Source organism: Bombina bombina, chromosome 1 (assembly GCF_027579735.1).
Source record: "Bombina bombina isolate aBomBom1 chromosome 1, aBomBom1.pri, whole genome shotgun sequence".
Lineage (NCBI taxonomy): Eukaryota > Metazoa > Chordata > Amphibia > Anura > Bombinatoridae > Bombina > Bombina bombina.
In genome coordinates, this window is record NC_069499.1 from 1358554442 (window position 1) to 1358574949 (window position 20508).

General features: G+C 40.5%; 1 protein-coding gene across 6 annotated transcripts in view; it reads right to left on the minus strand.

The window, feature by feature from the left end:
- Positions 1 to 3697: 3697 nt before the first annotated feature.
- Positions 3698 to 20508, minus strand: part of ADAM15 (ADAM metallopeptidase domain 15) — a 288661-nt gene continuing 271850 nt past the window's right edge. For all 6 annotated transcript variants that reach the window (XM_053703491.1, XM_053703477.1, XM_053703467.1 and 3 more), the window contains one exon: positions 3698 to 4425. In XM_053703491.1, the coding sequence (XP_053559466.1) occupies positions 4380 to 4425 (46 nt within the window). In that variant the 3' untranslated portion in view covers positions 3698 to 4379. The remainder of the gene's footprint in view (positions 4426 to 20508) is intronic.

A 20508-nucleotide genomic window follows, 5' to 3' on the forward strand; every position in this document is an offset into this window, starting at 1 on the left:
CCTCGTGACAGGTTGTCCAGGGACAGCCACCAACGGAGTGAGTCTCTGGTCCTCTGATTTACTTGTATCTTCGGAGACAAGTCTGTATAGTCCCCATTCCACTGACTGAGCATGCACAGTTGTAATGGTCTTAGATGAATGCGCGCAAAAGGAACTATGTCCATTGCCGCTACCATCAGCCCGATCACTTCCATGCACTGAGCTATGGAAGGAAGAGGAACGGAATGAAGTATCCGACAAGAGTCTAGAAGTTTTGTTTTTCTGGCCTCTGTCAGAAAAATCCTCATTTCTAAGGAGTCTATTATTGTTCCCAAGAAGGGAACCCTTGTTGACGGAGATAGAGAACTCTTTTCCACGTTCACTTTCCATCCGTGAGATCTGAGAAAGGCCAGGACAATGTCCGTGTGAGCCTTTGCTTGAGGAAGGGACGACGCTTGAATCAGAATGTCGTCCAAGTAAGGTACTACAGCAATGCCCCTTGGTCTTAGCACAGCTAGAAGGGACCCTAGTACCTTTGTGAAAATCCTTGGAGCAGTGGCTAATCCGAAAGGAAGCGCCACGAACTGGTAATGTTTGTCCAGGAATGCGAACCTCAGGAACCGATGATGTTCCTTGTGGATAGGAATATGTAGATACGCATCCTTTAAATCCACCGTGGTCATGAATTGACCTTCCTGGATGGAAGGAAGAATAGTTCGAATGGTTTCCATCTTGAACGATGGAAACTTGAGAAACTTGTTTAAGATCTTGAGATCTAAGATTGGTCTGAACGTTCCCTCTTTTTTGGGAACTATGAACAGATTGGAGTAGAACCCCATCCCTTGTTCTCTTAATGGAACGGGATGAATCACTCCCATTTTTAACAGGTCTTCTACACAATGTAAGAATGCCTGTCTTTTTATGTGGTCTGAAGACAACTGAGACCTGTGGAACCTCCCCCTTGGGGGAAGTCCCTTGAATTCCAGAAGATAACCTTGGGAGACTATTTCTAGCGCCCAAGGATCCAGAACATCTCTTGCCCAGGCCTGAGCGAAGAGAGAGAGTCTGCCCCCCACCAGATCCGGTCCCGGATCGGGGGCCAACATTTCATGCTGTCTTGGTAGCAGTGGCAGGTTTCTTGGCCTGCTTTCCCTTGTTCCAGCCTTGCATTGGTCTCCAAGCTGGCTTGGCTTGAGAAGTATTACCCTCTTGCTTAGAGGACGTGGCACTTTGGGCTGGTCCGTTTCTACGAAAGGGACGAAAATTAGGTTTATTTTTTGCCTTGAAAGGCCGATCCTGAGGAAGGGCGTGGCCCTTACCCCCAGTGATATCCGAGATAATCTCTTTCAAGTCAGGGCCAAACAGCGTTTTCCCCTTGAAAGGAATGTTAAGTAGCTTGTTCTTGGAAGACGCATCAGCCGACCAAGATTTCAACCAAAGCGCTCTGCGCGCCACAATAGCAAACCCAGAATTCTTAGCCGCTAACCTAGCCAATTGCAAAGTGGCGTCTAGGGTGAAAGAATTAGCCAATTTGAGAGCATTGATTCTGTCCATAATCTCCTCATAAGGAGGAGAATCGCTGTCGACCGCCTTTATCAGCTCATCGAACCAGAAACATGCGGCTGTAGCGACAGGGACAATGCATGAAATTGGTTGTAGAAGGTAACCCTGCTGAACAAACATCTTTTTAAGCAAACCTTCTAATTTTTTATCCATAGGATCTTTGAAAGCACAACTATCCTCTATGGGTATAGTGGTGCGTTTGTTTAAAGTGGAAACCGCTCCCTCGACCTTGGGGACTGTCTGCCATAAGTCCTTTCTGGGGTCGACCATAGGAAACAATTTTTTAAATATGGGGGGAGGGACGAAAGGAATACCGGGCCTTTCCCATTCTTTATTAACAATGTCCGCCACCCGCTTGGGTATAGGAAAAGCTTCTGGGAGCCCCGGCACCTCTAGGAACTTGTCCATTTTACATAGTTTCTCTGGGATGACCAACTTGTCACAATCATCCAGAGTGGATAATACCTCCTTAAGCAGAATGCGGAGATGTTCCAACTTAAATTTAAATGCAATCACATCAGGTTCAGCTTGTTGAGAAATGATCCCTGAATCAGTAATTTCTCCCTCAGACAAAACCTCCCTGGCCCCATCAGATTGAGTTCGGGGCCCTTCAGAAATATTAATATCAGCGTCGTCATGCTCTACAGTATCTAAAACAGAGCAGTCGCGCTTGCGCTGATAAGTGTTCATTTTGGCTAAAATGTTTTTGACAGAATTATCCATTACAGCCGTTAATTGTTGCATAGTAAGGAGTATTGGCGCGCTAGATGTACTAGGGGCCTCCTGAGTGGGCAAGACTCGTGTAGACGAAGGAGGGAATGATGCAGTACCATGCTTACTCCCCTCACTTGAGGAATCATCTTGGGCATCATTGTCATTGTCACATAAATCACATTTATTTAAATGAATAGGAATTCTTGCTTCCCCACATTCAGAACACAGTCTATCTGGTAGTTCAGACATGTTAAACAGGCATAAACTTGAGAACAAAGTACAAAAAACGTTTTAAAATAAAACCGTTACTGTCACTTTAAATTTTAAACTGAACACACTTTATTACTGCAATTGCGAAAAAACATGAAGGAATTGTTCAAAATTCACCAATTTTTCACCACAGTGTCTTAAAGCCTTAAAAGTATTGCACACCAAATTTGGAAGCTTTAACCCTTAAAATAACGGAACCGGAGCCGTTTTGAACTTTAACCCCTTTACAGTCCCTGGTATCTGCTTTGCTGAGACCCAACCAAGCCCCAAGGGGAATACGATACCAAATGACGCCTTCAGAAAGTCTTTTCTAAGTATCAGAGCTCCTCTCACATGCGACTGCATGCCATGCCTCTCAAAACAAGTGCGCCACACCGGCGCGAAAATGAGGCTCTGCCTATGCTTTGGGAAAGCCCCTAAAGAATAAGGTGTCTAAAACAGTGCCTGCCGATATTATTATATCAAAAATACCCAGATAAAATGATTCCTCAAGGCTAAATATGTGTTAATAATCAATCGATTTAGCCCCAAAAAAAGTCTACAGTTTTAATAAGCCCTTTTTGAAGCCCTTATTTACAATCGTAATAAACATGGCTTACCGGATCCCAGAGGGAAAATGACAGCTTCCAGCATTACATCGTCTTGTTAGAATGTGTCATACCTCAAGCAGCAAGAGACTGCACACTGTTCCCCAACTGAAGTTAATTGCTCTCAACAGTCCTGTGTGGAACAGCCATGGATTTTAGTGACGGTTGCTAAAATCATTTTCCTCATACAAACAGAAATCTTCATCTCTTTTCTGTTTCTGAGTAAATAGTACATACCAGCACTATTTCAAAATAACAAACTCTTGATTGAATAATGAAAACTACAGTTAAACACTAAAAAAAACTCTAAGCCATCTCCGTGGAGATGTTGCCTGTACAACGGCAAAGAGAATGACTGGGGTAGGCGGAGCCTAGGAGGGATCATGTGACCAGCTTTGCTGGGCTCTTTGCCATTTCCTGTTGGGGAAGAGAATATCCCACAAGTAAGGATGACGCCGTGGACCGGACACACCTATGTTGGAGAAATCTAGTGTACAATGTCCCTTTAATATTACACATAGACAATTAAAAGCAGATTAGTAAACTGGTTCAGGGAAGACAATGAGACAAAAAAATGAGACAAACACCTTTAAAAAATGTTTAATCTTTCAGTGGAAATTCCAGCTTCCATTTTATTATCCAACAAATTCCCTTTATCCATAATCTGCATTAAAATGAACAGCTATTGGATTATCACTCTTATGTGATAAGAGTACGTCTTGCAGGGTTCCTGACAATTACACTTTACCAGCAATACAAATATTCATTCATTCACCTCTTCCCTTATGCACTTACTTGTACACAAATCCTGTACATAATAACACACACATATACTTAGCAGCCCAGCACACACATGCCCATGCGCACACGTCCACACACACGCATGTGCACACACTTGCCCACGCGCACACATCCACACACACGCATGTGCACACACACACACTTGCCTACGCGCACACGTCCACACACACGGTCCCTGAGGATGACAAGCAATATACAGCAGGGGCTTTGTCATCATGATTTGGGGGTCACCTGATGTCCCCATAAGCCCAGCCAGAGGTAAACCCAGGCAGTAAGGAAGACAAAAGTCTTAGTCTGTAAAGTATTCAATGACCTCACAGCAGCTAAAGTGTCATTTAAATATCTTTGCTCGTTACCCTTCCCCACTTGCTGATATTGAGGGTCTTTAAATTCCCCAGTCGCAGGGGGCAGGGTCTGTGTCCACAGTAATACTGTCTTTCCATGTCCATGTAAAACTTGCATCGGCTACACACGGGGTGTTCTAGTTATACCTGGAGGCGGAGGGGCAGGTCTGAGGGATAACAAAATAGAGAGTTAGGGAAATCATAAGGTAGCATGAAAAGGGCTTTAATGTTAAAAGGGTTAGTAAACACCAAAAACTGTTATTGTTCAAAAAGATAGATAACCCCTTTATTTACCATTCCCCAATTTTGCATAACCAACACTGTTATAGAAATATACTTTTTACCTCTGTAATTACCTTGTATCTAAGCTTCTGCAGACTGCCCTCCTTATCTCAGATCTTTTGACAGACTTGCATTTCAGGCAATTAGTGCTGACTCTTAAATAACTTCAAGTGCGTGAGCACAATGTTATTTTTATGAGACACAAACTATTGCCCTCTAACTGTGAAAAACTGTCAAATGCATTCAGATAAAAGTGGCGGTCTTCAAGGGTTTAGAAATTAGCATATGAGCCTACTTAGGTTTAGCTTTCAACCAAGAATACCAAGAGAACAAAGCAAATTTGATGATAAAAGTAAACTAGAAAGAAGTTTAAAATGACATGCCCAATGAGAATCATGAAAGTTTAATTTGGACTTTACTATCCTTTTAAAGGTGCGTATGCATTAGTGTAGATTTCATACACACAGTCATGAAATAGGTACAATGAGCTTAGGAATTTTTAGATTCGTCTTCCAAGGTTCCTGACTATTACACTTTACCAGCAAAAACAGATTGTCTATCTGAACTACACACAAAACGAGAGTTGCCAGCTGTTTGCCACAAAAATACTTGATGACCTTGCATCTGGTAAGGTCACACTATGGGGTCGATTTGTCAGCGCTGCGGAATCTGTTGGCGCTCTACAAATACCTGATAATAATAATAATAAAGGGCTGAACGGCTCGCTGGAAACAGCAGTTATGAAGCAGCTGTCTTAAGACCGCTGCTCTATAACTGGTCCGTCTGCTCTGAGGCTTCGGACATCAATCCGCCCGATCTCATATGATCGGGCTGATTGACACCCCCTGCTAGCGGACGATTGGCTGCAAATCCGCAGGGGGCAGCATTTCACAAGCAGTTCACAATGATACGCTGTCGGCATTCAGCAATGTCTGCCGGACATGATACGCTACAGAGTATATGTCGGACAGACATTGATATTTCAGCCCCTATGGCCTCATCATAGGCCCCACACTTGACTCCAATATATATTTTTCACAACTTTGCAGTGATTTTATTCAATTGGCTGCCAGAGATGATTTGACCCCCTCTTGACTGCTAGTAACACACACAGAGAAGTGGTTTTATACCAATCATGGATTTTACCCCAAATGCTACATGTAACCAGTGCTCATGACTGTCAGTAAGATATATACCCTTTAACTACACATTTTAATGCAGAGGCATAGGATACCTTTAAGATTTAGCTGCCACTTAGGGGACATTTAAAGGGACAATAAAGTGAACATTAAACTTTTACAGAGCTTACAATTTAAAAATGTTCAACTTTACTTGTTTTATTCAAATTAACTTTGTTCTTTTGCTATGCTTTATTGAAGAGTAAACTTAGGTAGGCTTGAGGGCAGAAATGCACTACTGGGAGCTAGCTGAACATATAGAGTTAACCAATGACAAGAGGCATATATGTGCAGCCACCAATCAGCAGCTAGCTTCCAGAACTGCACTGATGCTCCTGAGCCTTCCTATGCTTGTAACAAAAGAGAACACAACAAATTTGATAAAAGAAGTTGGAATTGGAAAGTTGTTTAAAATGGCATATTCTGTCTGAATTAGACAAATTTAAGTTTAAAGTTAGAAATTGTCCAGTATTGTTGTATATATTTTACTGGACAGCCTGCTAAAATAAGTTTATTTATTGACACCTGGTAACCCTACACAAAACTGTATATAAATACAGATACGTGTATAAGAACATACATAAATCTGTGTTTCCTGACTGAGACATAAACATAGTGATATGATTACGAGTGGAAAGCAAACGTTAGTGCGCAAGCGATATCGGGTTTTCGCGTTCGTTCGCGCGAGTGTTCCCCCCACACACTTTTTTTGCTCCATTGACTTTTATGGAGGAATAGGTTATAGCAGATGCAATATCCTAAGTTCTGCTTTTTGTGTGTCTGGTTAGCTCAAGTGAGATAACTTTTTACATTTAACTCATAAAAGAGTGCAACCAGACGTGCGCAAAAAGGTTACTTCTAGTTATACCAAGAGAATGAACCGCATTTGAATTTAAAAGTGTTTTAAAATGACCTGCTCTATCTGAATCATGCAGGTTTAATTTTTACTTTCCTATTCCTTTAAAGAAGCAAATGTAAACCTAATAAAACAATGAAAAAGAGCTGTATTGCAGACAAGATTACTTTTGTGCTATGAAAATAACGTTACAACACCACCTTTATTGACACAAGAAGACATAACTGTAAAGCAAGCATTCATGACTATTAGCAAGAGGTAGGAACCTAGTCGTTTAAAAGCCTGGTCTACATTTCCATCGCGATTCCGGAATAAAGGTAATGTATTTCACTTTAGTTATTTTCTTAGCATGGAAAGTATTTATACTCAATTATCTATGTGTAATAGATAATAGTGAACTACCCTCAATTTATACAAGACGCAAATTAGACACATTTACTGCCTATAGTAGATCCAATAGCTCCATCTAGTGGACGCATATCATCTTATTAATTGGTTATGTTTACAATGTGGATATACCCAAGCTCAAACTTAGGTCCTAACAAACTTGAGTTGTCTAATATTTTTCTTCTAGATACCCAGTTTAAAGGTTTGTGCAAAGAAGGATTTTAAACTACTGAATAACAAAAATTGGTTGAAGAAAACCTAGGATTACTGTAAGTGTTAATATACACCAACAATTTTTTTTTATATGGCCAGGCTACCAAACCCAGTTGATACTGTAATATTCCAAAACATACATTCAAACTTCATAGTAAAAATCCTATATATAATCTCCTGATCTGCCCAGCTTCTTCCCCTTCTTCTATATAATCAGATTTAAAGGTGGAGTCGCCATCAGCAACACTTGCTGCATTAGTTAGTAACCTTAGAACAACTCCTGCACATAAAGATCCCTTCATATAGAACTTGCTTGAGAAAAACTAAACGTGTGGAATATGAGACAAGTAATCTACTGTTTGCACCCAAAGACATAATAAAACAAGAGAATATAGCAAAAGTCCGGTGGATAAGTCACTATCTGTAAAAAAAATAAATAAAAATGAATCCACTTGAAGGTCTTAGTTTTATAATAGATCATAGCTCACAATAATATACTAAAAATACATACACAGATCAGGTAGCAAAGATACAGATGCAAAAGCTGTTTGGTGCAATCTCACCTTTAAATCGAAATGATGTGGGGCGAATTGCCCATTATCAATAGCATGCTGATTGAATGGTACATCAGAGTAAATGCCTCTGTGAACAGTCCTATTGACAGAATGGCTTCCTGAACTAATTAAATACACCCCTTATCAGTGGCATAACTACAGGGGTCTCCACTGCTACCTGGCCCATCCTTTTTGGGGGCTCGTCTGCTTCTGCTCAAGTAGAACCAGATTTCAGAGCAGCTTGTTTAGCCGGCTGCAGTTTTTTAAATTGCAACTCTTTCACAGAGGACAACTAGAGGCCAATAAGCTTGTGGTGACTGAAAAACAACCGTGAAAAAGAAAGTTCTGAACAGAGAGCAAGCAGTTTGCGGTTGTGTTTTTATTAGTGCTGTAGTGTTTATAAGGAGTGTTTGCTAGGTTGTATATCAACTCCCTCTTGTATGTGTGTGCATGTATATATATATTCCATTAGATATGCTTTGAAAGGGGTTCTGTTCAAATGAGTGGGGCCCTGCCACAGACTTTGACCTGGGTTCCAGTGAGCGCCAGTTATGCCTCTGCCCCTTATGGGACTTAATGAAGAGTTTGTCTACCATAAGACCATAAAATAAGGCAACAGAGAGAGAGAGGGCATTCCCACTTAAAATGTGTCTTGGCCTTTGTTGGTCTCACCATGAGATACTGGAACAGTGGTAGTGTCATATTTAGAGTCATATTTGTAACTGGTGGGTAAAAGCCATATTTACTCATATTAAAACAAGACTGAAATAAAATATCTGTCCTACACACATGTATGCAGAAAAACTCTACAACACCAAGGCTGCTTGCAATTGAAGGAATACACATTTAATTTTTTTTTTAAAGGCATCTAATAAGACCAAATATCTGTCTTGTACAACTGTTCCACAGAGACTTCACGATGGCTAACAAATAAGGAAACTATAGTCTTATAGGGGCTAAACTATAAGGCACATAAATTCATCTTTATGGCTTTTCTGACATTATGAAATGAAAGACAAACAAATAGTTTCTCTAGTACTTCTTAACATAGTGTATAGGTGTGTTTTAAACATTTACTTGAATGAACACTGTGCTGCATCATGTTAATACTCTGGCCTTGTGATATAATCGCCAAATAAAGTCCATCAAAGATGGTCCCTCAGGACAAAGGCGCCCTCTAGAGGCTTCCGTCGATGGTTAAGGAGAGATACACTAGGATCAGCTCTTCTTGGAACAAAGTGGAGGAACTGCAAATATGAAAAAACAGAAAAAGGCTCTCCAATGGTGCAGAAGATCACAACAATTGTTGGAAATTGTATCAAAACATCACTCTACAGAATGATACTCACAAAAGTGGCCCACTATGTGGCAGTGCAAGTCAAGCAGGCTGGATAGATCAGAGTCCACCAGCTGGCTTACTCCAGATCGTGGATATACCAATGGTTGAAAAGTGGCGCACTATATTGCAGTGCAAGTCAAACAAGCTGGGTTAATATGAGCCCACCAGCTAGCTCACTCAGGCAAACAGGTACCAGATCCACAGTTGAAATAAAGGTAAAAAACCCAAAATTTATGCTTACCTGATAAATTCCTTTCTCCTGTAGTGTGGTCAGTCCACGGGTCATCATTACTTCTGGGATATTAACTCCTCCCCAACAGGAAGTGCAAGAGGATTCACCCAGCAGAGCTGCCATATAGCTCCTCCCCTCTACGTCACACCCAGTCATTCGACCGAGAACCAACGAGAAAGGAGAAGCCAAAGGGTGCAGTGGTGACTGGAGTATAATTTAAAAATTTAGACCTGCCATAAAAACAGGGCGGGCCGTGGACTGACCACACTACAGGAGAAAGGAATTTATCAGGTAAGCATAAATTTTGTTTTCTCCTGTTAAGTGTGGTCAGTCCACGGGTCATCATTACTTCTGGGATACCAATACCCAAAGCTAAAGTACACGGATGACGGGAGGGACAGGCAGGCTCTTTATACGGAAGGAACCACTGCCTGAAGAACCTTTCTCCCAAAAAACAGCCTCCGAAGAAGCAAAAGTGTCAAATTTGTAAAATTTGGAAAAAGTATGAAGAGAAGACCAAGTTGCAGCCTTGCAAATCTGTTCAACAGAAGCCTCATTCTTAAAGGCCAAGTGGAAGCCACAGCTCTAGTAGAATGAGCTGTAATTCTTTCAGGAGGCTGCTGTCCAGCAGTCTCATAGGCTAAACGTATTATGCTACAAAGCCAAAAAGAGAGAGAGGTAGCCGAAGCTTTTTGACCTCTCCTCTGACCAGAATAAACGACAAACAGGGAAGACGTTTGTCGAAAATCCTTAGTTGCCTGTAGATAAAATTTCAGGGCACGGACTACATCTAGATTGTGTAGAAGACGTTCCTTCTTCGAAGAAGGATTAGGACACAAAGATGGAACAACAATCTCTTGATTGATATTCCTGTTAGTGACCACCGTTAGGTAAGAACCCAGGTTTAGTACGCAGAACTACCTTGTCTGAATGAAAAATCAGATAAGGAGAATCACAATGTAAGGCAGATAACTCAGAGACTCTTCGAGCCGAGGAAATAGCCATTAAAAACAGAACTTTCCAAGATAACAGCTTGATATCAATGGAATGAAGGGGTTCAAACGGAACACCTAGTAAAACATTAAGAACTAAGTTCAAACTCCATGGGGGAGCAACAGTTTTAAACACAGGCTTGATCCTAGCTAAAGCCTGACAAAAAGCTTGAACGTCCGGAACCTCTGACAGACGTTTGTGTAAAAGAATGGACAGAGCTGAAATCTGTCCCTTTAAGGAACTAGCGGATAAACCCTTTTCTAAACCTTCTTGTAGAAAAGACAATATCCTAGGAATCCTAACCTTACTCCATGAGTAACTCTTGGATTCGCACCAATATAAGTATTTACGCCATATTTTATGGTAAATCTTTCTGGTAACAGGCTTCCTAGCCTGTATTAAGGTATCAATTACTGACTCAGAAAAACCACGTTTTGATAAAATCAAGCGTTCAATTTCCAAGCAGTCAGCTTCAGAGAAATTAGATTTTGATGTTTGAAGGGACCCTGGATCAGAAGGTCCTGTCTCAGAGGCAGAGACCAAGGTGGACAGGATGACATGTCCACTAGATCTGCATACCAAGTCCTGCGTGGCCACGCAGGCGCTATTAGAATCACCGATGCTCTCTCCTGTTTGATTCTGGCAATCAATCGAGGAAGCATCGGGAAGGGTGGAAACACATAAGCCATCCCGAAGGTCCAAGGTGCTGTCAAAGCATCTATCAGAACCGCTCCCGGATCCCTGGATCTGGACCCGTAACAAGGAAGCTTGGCGTTCTGTCGAGATGCCATGAGATCTATCTCTGGTTTGCCCCAACGTCGAAGAATTTGGGCAAAGACCTCCGGATGAAGTTCCCACTCCCCCGGATGAAAAGTCTGACGACTTAGGAAATCCGCCTCCCAGTTCTCCACTCCCGGGATGTGGATTGCTGACAGGTGGCAAGAGTGAGACTCTGCCCAGCGAATTATCTTTGATACTTCCATCATTGCTAGGGAGCTTCTTGTCCCTCCCTGATGGTTGATGTAAGCTACAGTCGTGATGTTGTCCCGACTGAAACCTGATGAACCCCCGAGTTGTTAACCTGGGGCCAAGCCAGAAGGGCATTGAGAACTGCTCTCAATTCCAGAATGTTTATTGGCAGGAGACTCTCCTCCTGATTCCATTGTCCCTGAGCCTTCAGAGAATTCCAGACAGCGCCCCAACCTAGTAGGCTGGCGTCTGTTGTTACAATTGTCCAATCTGGCCTGCTGAATGGCATCCCCCTGGACAGATGTGACCGAGAAAGCCACCATAGAAGAGAATTTCTGGTCTCTTGATCCAGATTCAGAGTAGGGGACAAGTCTGAGTAATCCCCATTCCACTGACTTAGCATGCACAATTGCAGCGGTCTGAGATGTAGGCGTGCAAAGGGTACTATGTCCATTGCCGCTACCATCAAGCCGATTACCTCCATGCATTGAGCCACTGACGGGTGTTGAATGGAATGAAGGACACGGCATGCATTTTGAAGCTTTGTTAACCTGTCTTCTGTCAGGTAGATCTTCATTTCTACAGAATTTATAAGAGTCCCCAAGAAGGGAACTCTTGTGAGTGGAAAGAGAGAACTCTTCTTTTCGTTCACCTTCCATCCATGCGACCTTAGAAATGCCAGTACTAACTCTGTATGAGACTTGGCAGTTTGAAAGCTTGAAGCTTGTATCAGAATGTCGTCTAGGTACGGAGCTACCGAAATTCCTCGCGGTCTTAGTACCGCCAGAAGTGCACCCAGAACCTTTGTGAAGATTCTTGGAGCCGTAGCTAATCCGAATGGAAGAGCTACAAACTGGTAATGCCTGTCTAGGAAGGCAAACCTTAGATACCGGTAATGATCCTTGTGAATCGGTATGTGAAGGTAAGCATCCTTTAAATCCACTGTGGTCATGTACTGACCCTTTTGGATCATGGGTAGAATTGTCCGAATAGTTTCCATTTTGAACGATGAAACTCTTAGGAATTTGTTTAGGATCTTTAAATCCAAGATTGGCCTGAAAGTTCCCTCTTTTTTGGGAACCACAAACAAATTTGAGTAAAACCCTTGTCCGTGTTCCGACCGCGGAACCGGATGGATCACTCCCATTAGTAAAAGATCTTGTACACAGCGTAGAAACGCCTCTTTCTTTATTTGGTTTGTTTACAACCTTGACAGATGAAATCTCCCTTTTGGGGGAGAGGATTTGAAGTCCAGAAGATATCCCTGAGATATGATCTCTAACGCCCAGGGATCCTGGACATCTCTTGCCCAAGCCTGGGCGAAGAGAGAAAGTCTGCCCCCCACTAGATCCGTTCCCGGATCGGGGGCCCTCAATTCATGCTGTCTTAGGGGCAGCAGCAGGTTTCCTGGCCTGCTTGCCCTTGTTCCAGGACTGGTTAGGTCTCCAGCCTTGTCTGTAGCGAGCAACAGCTCCTTCCTGTTTTGGTGCAGAGGAAGTTGATGCTGCTCCTGCTTTGAAATTACGAAAGGAACGAAAATTAGACTGTCTAGCCTTAGGTTTGGCTCTGTCTTGAGGCAGAGCATGGCCTTTACCTCCTGTAATGTCAGCGATAATCTCTTTCAACCCGGGCCCGAATAAGGTCTGCCCTTTGAAAGGTATGTTAAGTAATTTAGATTTAGAAGTAACGTCAGCTGACCAGGATTTGAGCGACAGTGCTCTGCGTGCCTGAATGGCGAATCCGGAATTCTTAGCCGTAAGTTTAGTTAAATGTACTACGGCATCCGAAATAAATGAATTAGCTAGCTTAAGTGTCTTAAGCTTGTTTGAAATCTCATCTATAGTTATTGAGTCAAGAGTCTCTTCCAGGGACTCGGACCAAAAAGCGGCCGCGGCCGTGACAGACGCAATACATGCAAGGGGTTGCAATATAAACCTTGTTGAACAAACATTTTCTTAAGGTAACCCTCTAATTTTTTTATCCATTGGATCTGAAAAGGCACAGCTATCCTCCACCGGGATAGTGGTACGCTTAGCCAGAGTAGAAACCGCTCCCTCCACCTTAGGGACCGTCTGCCATAAGTCCCGTGTGGTGGCGTCTATTGGAAACATTTTTCTAAACACAGGAGGGGGGGAAAAGGGAACACCGGGCCTATCCCACTCCTTAGTAATTATCTCTGTAAGCCTCTTAGGTATAGGAAATACGTCAGTACTCGCCGGTACCGCATAGTATCTATCCAGCCTACATAATTTCTCTGGGATTGCAACGGTGTTACAATCATTCAGAGCTGCTAATACCTCCCCTAACAGTACACGGAGGTTTTCGAGTTTAAACTTAAAATTAGAAATGTCTGAATCCATTCTATTGGGATCAGAACCGTCACCTGCAGATTGAAGCTCTCCGTCCTCATGTTCAGCATACTGTGACGCAGTATCAGACATGGCCCTATTATCAACAGCGCACTCTGTTCTCACCCCAGAGTGATCACGCTTACCTCTTAGTTCTGGTAATTTAGCCAAAACTTCAGTCATAACATTAGCCATATCCTGTAATGTGATTTGTAATGGCCGCCCTGATGTACTCGGCGCTACAATATCACGCACCTCCCGAGCAGGAGATGCAGGCACTGACACGTGAGGCGAGTTAGTCGGCATAACTCTCCCCTCGTTGTTTGGTGAAATATGTTCAATTTGTACAGATTTACTTTTATTTAAAGTAGCATCAATGCAATTAGTACATAAATTTCTATTGGGCTCCACTTTGGCTTTAGCACATATAGCACAGAGATATTCCTCTGAATCAGACATGTTTAACACACTAGCAAATAAACTAGCAACTTGGAAATACTTTTCAAAGCAATTTACAAATAATATGAAAACGTACTGTGCCTTTAAGAAGCACAGAAAAAAGTTATGACAGTTGAGAAATAATAAACTTGAGAAACTATAACATCAAATTCTTTCCGGTAAAAACACAATTTTAGCAAAGGATTGCCCCCATTAGTAATGGATAACTAACCCTGAATAGCAGAAAAAAAGTACAGAAATAAACGTTTTTTATCACAGTCAGTTACAATCTCACAGCTCTGCTGTGAGTGATTACCTCCCTCAAAATAAGTTTTGAAGACCCCTGAGCTCTGTAGAGACGAACCGGATCATGCAGGGAAGACAAGAGACTTCTGACTGAATTTTTTGATGCGTAGCAAAAGCGCCAAAATAGGCCCCTCCCCCTCACACACAACAGTGAGGGAGATCAGTAAACTGTCTTAAATTAAATAAAACGAATGCCAAGTGGAAAAAACAGTGCCCAAAAACATTTTTTCACCCAGTACCTCAGAAAATTAAACGATTTAACATGCCAGCAAAAAACGTTTAACATCAAATAAATGAAATGTCATTAGAAGCCTGTTGCTAGTCACTGCAAATTAGGCTAAAGTCTTATGCATACAGTATTATCCCAGTGAAGTGCCATTCCCCAGAATACTGAAGTGTAAATATACATACATGACAGCCTGATACCAGTTGCTACTACTGCATTTAAGGCTGAGCTTACATTATATCGGTATGGCAGAATTTTCTCAGTCAATTCCATTGTCAGAAAATAATATGCTGCTACATACCTCTTTGCAGGTTAACCTGCCCGCTGTCCCCTGATCTGAAGTTTACCTCACTCCTCAGATGGCCGAGAACAGCAATATGATCTTAACTACGCCGGCTAAAATCATACAAAAAACTCAGGTAGATTCTTCTTCAAATTCTACCAGAGAAGGAACAACACACTCCGGTGCTGTTATAAAATAACAAACTTTTGATTGAAGGTATAAAACTAAGTATAATCACCACAGTCCTCTCACACATCCTATCTATTAGTTGGGTGCAAGAGAATGACTGGGTGTGACGTAGAGGGGAGGAGCTATATGGCAGCTCTGCTGGGTGAATCCTCTTGCACTTCCTGTTGGGGAGGAGTTAATATCCCAGAAGTAATGATGACCCGTGGACTGACCACACTTAACAGGAGAAAACTCACAGTTTTAGATAAAAAACAAAATAACCTCTATGCATAGAGGACTATTTATTGATAAAAAATATATATTTAAAGCTTAAGCAAATTATATTTAAAGTTTTAAATATATATTTTTTTCAACCATTGGTATATCAACAATCTGGAGTGAGCCAGCTGGTGGGCTCTGATCTATCCAGCCTGCTTGACTTGCACTGCCACATAGTGGGCCGCTTTTGTGAGTATCATTCTGTAGAGTGAGGTATTGATACAATTTACAACAATTGTTGTGATCTTCTGCACCATTGGAGCCTTTATCTGTTTTCATACTTGTGATGTAATAATTATTGCTTAGTTTTACAAAATATTGAGTTATATTGTTTAATATATTAAAAGGGCATTATAGTCAAAATTAAGCTTAAAAGGATTGGTCAGAAATTAAATTGTAAACAACTTTCCAATTTACTTTTGTTATACATTGTGCTTAGTTCTCTTGATATCCCTTGTTAAAGAGTAAACATACACGAGCTCAGCAGAGCATACATGTCTCAAGCCATCTGTGAGAAGTTTGCAACATTGTTTATAGCTTTGTTTTACATAGTTACAAACACTGTTGCCATAGACTGCTATAGACACATGCACACTCCTGAGCTCTTCTCAGCCTAGCTAGCTTTCCTCTTCAACAAAGGATATAAAGTAAACAAAGCAAATTTGATAATAGAGGTAAATTGGAAAGCTGTGTTAAATTGCGTGATCAATCTGAATCATGAAGGTTTTGACTTTACTGTCCCTTTTAGAGACTAAAATAAATCCTGTGGTTTTGTTTGGCCCTTCATGCTCAGCAGTTGGGCTTCAGCCTGTTACAATAAAACCTTCTGCATTTTCCTTATTCTGTATTACAGATGACTAAATATCATTTCAGCTTGTGCTTTGATAACCATAATACTTTTTTTCATATACACCAGTCAGTCTTTAGGTGTGCAAATCTAATCATATGAATGGTGTCACACCAATGCTTAAACCGCTGACTCTTATGCAGTTTTTCTAAGGAGACTTGAACTTAGTAGAGGATGAGCAGTGGACAGGAAATATATTTCCACACTTAATCTACTCATGTGTACAGGGCATATCCTGGGGCTATGCTACTTTTATGTCTCAAAATTTGTTATTTGACTTCTAGCCCCGTTTTCATGCATGAGAAAACAATCTTTTTACTCAGCAGGACACAGGATTTTCTCATGGAGTGATTATATCTTTTGGAAGTCAAAATTTCCGTACCTGATTACTGCCACTAAGAACAGGTTTAATTTCATGGTTTGACCATGCTTTTATTTGCATATCTCCAAGTTCTGTCTCCAGGGTCTACCCAATGTCCCCATGGAAACGGCCGGAATATTTATTTATTCTCACTCACAGCTACTTATTGTATCACATTTTCAATATCTATATAAGTTGTGCTTAATAATATTTCAGATATCGCTACTCTTTGATGTGGTCACAAGCAGGAATTTTCATTACATTAAAGACCTATGAGAACCAATTACAAATGTATCGGTTTGCTTAGTCCTATGGTACTTTAGCAAAAAATAAAAGTAAAGCTTGAAAAATCAGGCCAGGACTTTCCTAGTGTCAAGATGAGTTAAAACACAAATGTATACTTACTAGGATGGTGGAAATAAACATAATACACCCTATAATTTAAATGTAAACACCACATTATCTCACCCTACTATATATAACTCTTGTACAAAGAGTCTTGGATTAGGGTTTCCTGCCTAAAAAACAAAACTCTTCTTGGATTAGCAAATTGAATTCCACATTCTTATTGTCTAAAGCACAACAATTAGAAAAAAATTATATTCGTTATATTATGCACTAAGCAGGCAATGAAGTATTTTAGTTTAACCCCCTGATGTGCTGGAAAGCTTATATTTCAACAGTGCCAACAAAAAGAAAATCTCCCAATACAAATAGCAATTTAAACCGCATGCTCCCCTGCTTTCAAGTTGTGCAAATTCCTGTGAAAAACATTGTTTGGGAGATCAGATAATTTGGGCTTTGTTTCCAATCCATTAAAGGGACATTAAAACATGTGAGATTGTAAAATATTTTTTTTTAATTATGTGTAGTAAAAAAAACCCTTTGCAATATACTTTCAAAATATATGGTCTCCCTTTCCTGTAATTGATCTGAAAATGATTGACTTTCTACTGAGTTTCTTTTAAATATTTGTTGCCGTCATATTGAAACCTAGATTTTATATCTGTTCTGAAGTGTTCTCTGTGAGATGAGAACACATATTATAAATTGTCTAAGAACTGAACTGTGCAAAATATGGCCAAGAGGAAACCCTGGTAGGGATAGTTACTTAATCATTGTCATTTTCTATATGGTCATGACTTGCACAGTTCAGTGATGTCAGCTTTTTAACAACTGTATTGAGTGTTTCAGGTTAGAGTGGACTAAAGTTACATTCTCTCTCCCCCTCTTCTACAGGCAAAAAAATATTTGCTCACAGTACCCCAACTGCAGCAAGTAAATATTATTAGGTTAAAGGGACAGGAAACCCAACATTTTTCTTTCATGATTCATATAGAGAATACAATTTTAAACAAAATTATTATTATAATTTGCTTCATTCTTCAGATATCCTTTGTTGAAGAAATAATGCACATGGGTGAGCCAATCACACGAGGCATCTGTACAGCCACCAATCAGCAGCTACTGAGCATATTTAGATATGCGTATCAACAAAGGATATCAAGAGTCTGAAGCAAATTAGATCATAGAAGTAATTTGGAAAGATGTTTAAAATTGCATGTTCTTTCTAAATCATGAAAGAAAACATTTCCTTTTTATGTCCCTTGAAAAAAATAAGAGGAAACTGTGCATATCCCAGAATGTGAAAACTGTCAACCAATATATTCTTCTGTTATTTTAAAACACACACACACAACATACATATAGGTTTTAGATCTTAGGCTTTACCTAAGTCAGATTTATCCACTGCATATTATGTATGCTGCCATTGTAATTGAATGCTAAAATCTATAAAATGCATCTTCTCAAATACTATACTTAGTGCCATAATAATATACTTCACCTTTTTCTGTACACTGGTTCTTAAGTAATATCTGATACAGGTCTACACTCTTAAAGACACATGACTAGGATGTACTTTATCCCCTCTAATATTTATCTATTAAACCAGATGCCCTAAGGGAATCACTAATTGATTTAAAGTGAAGGTAAACTTTGATGAACGGCATGGCCTCAGGTAATGACTACCCTGGGGGGAAAGCAGTGATTGGAGGAAGCTGGATTAGTCATTGCTGACGTCTGAAGAGAGGATCTCCGGGTGGGGGAAGCTGCTCTGGCTGTGCAAAGAAGAGAGGTAAGTTTTTAATGAAAACGGCTGCTTTGTAAACTTTGATGAATGACAGTGCCCCTGTTTTAAATAGTATTTTTAAAAAACGGGCTTTCATTCACCAAAGTTTACCTTCACTTTAAGCTTCATATTATTTTGGACTTCTTAAATAACATTAAAATACTGTTTGCATTTTTACAAATTCTAATTTTCTAAATAAGTAGATTAAAAAGCAAAATGTATGCATATCTAATAAATTAATTTATTTCATGATGGTTAGAGTCCACAAGCCATCCCATGTGGGATTAAAATCTAGTCCTACAAGAGGAGGCAAAACACTCCACACAACAGAGCTTTAAATCCTCACACTTTCTCATGACTCCTTAGTCATACTTATGGTCAAGACAAAGGAGAAAATAAGAAAGTAGGAAAGGAAAAGCAGGGTTCAAACTTGTATTGCTATCAACTGTTAATGAAAAATAAGGGCAGGTCTCGTGGACTCTCACCATTATGAAATACATTACTTTATCAGGTAAGCATAAGATTTGTTTTCTATTCATAAGATGGTGAGAGCCCACAAGCAATAATATGTGGGATACTATACCCAAGCTGTGAAGTTGACAAGACTACAATGAAATAGTAATAGTCTCATTGTTATATAGTCTATGATGAAGCTCAGAATGGCAGCTCTGGTTTGTGGTAGTAAAGAGCTTTTGGAAGGTTGGTTTTCCAACCATGGGAAGGAAGGAACTGAATAAATGTGTTTGTATGTTCGAGCCATCTGAAAAGATGCCTGTACCAGAATGTCATCTAATTAAGGAGCTACTGCTAAACCCTGAGCTCTGACTATGGACTAACACTTTTGTCTATAGTCAGAACTAAGGACAAAAGAGAACCTCTGATAAAATTATTTGTGCTGTTGCCAGACCAAATAAGCGTAGCACACATTAGCAACGTCTGTTTAGAAAGGCAGATCTGAGGAATTGTATTTGATCCCTGTGAATAGGGATATGTAAATAATCTTTCAAGTCTATGTTAGAATAAATTGACCCTCCTGCACTAAAAGTAATATTGTTTGAAAAGTCTCCATTTTGAAAGTTGGAACGTTCAGAAATTTGTTCAGAGTTTTCAGATCCAAGATCGGCTTGTAAGTCTCATCTTTCTATGAAGCAATTAATGAACAGAGTAATTACTCCCATGGCTTCTAGGTCTGTTACACTTGCCAAGAAAGCTGAGGCCTTTAAAGGATCTTTAGGAACATCAGACAGAAGGAATTTTCCTAAAGGAGGGCGACACCAAAAGCCTATGTGGTACCCCTGGTAAATTATGTTCAATACCCAAGGATCTTGAACAGATTTTTCCCAAGCTTCTTGAAAAAGGTTCAGGGTGCCCCCCACCAGAGCAAAGTCTGGGTTGGGAGGCGCACCTTCATGCTGATTTGAAGGATGGGACAGGTTTTTTTGTTCTGTTTGGTCTTAGACCAAGAGGAAACCAGGCTTCCATGTGGGCATGAGGTGTATGACTTCTGAGTTACTGTGGAGAAGGATCTTTGGGTTTTGGAATGATGAAAGGAGTGAAATCATCTAGCGGACTTAACCCTGTCCTTTTTTTTGTCTAGTGGCAGGAGAGCTCCTTTACCTCCAGTGACTGGGAGAGCTCCTTTACCTCCAGTGACTGTAGCAATGATTCCATTCCAGGTCCAAACAAGGTTTTTTCCTGAAATGGGAGGGAAAGAAGTCTGATTTTAGATAATATATCAGCAGACCATGAATTGAGCCTTAAGGCTATTCTAGCCAGAATAGTCTTAGCAGCACTCATTTCTATTAATGCAAGTTCTTTTAACAGTTGCATCACAAATGAAACTGCTTGCAGTCTTGAACA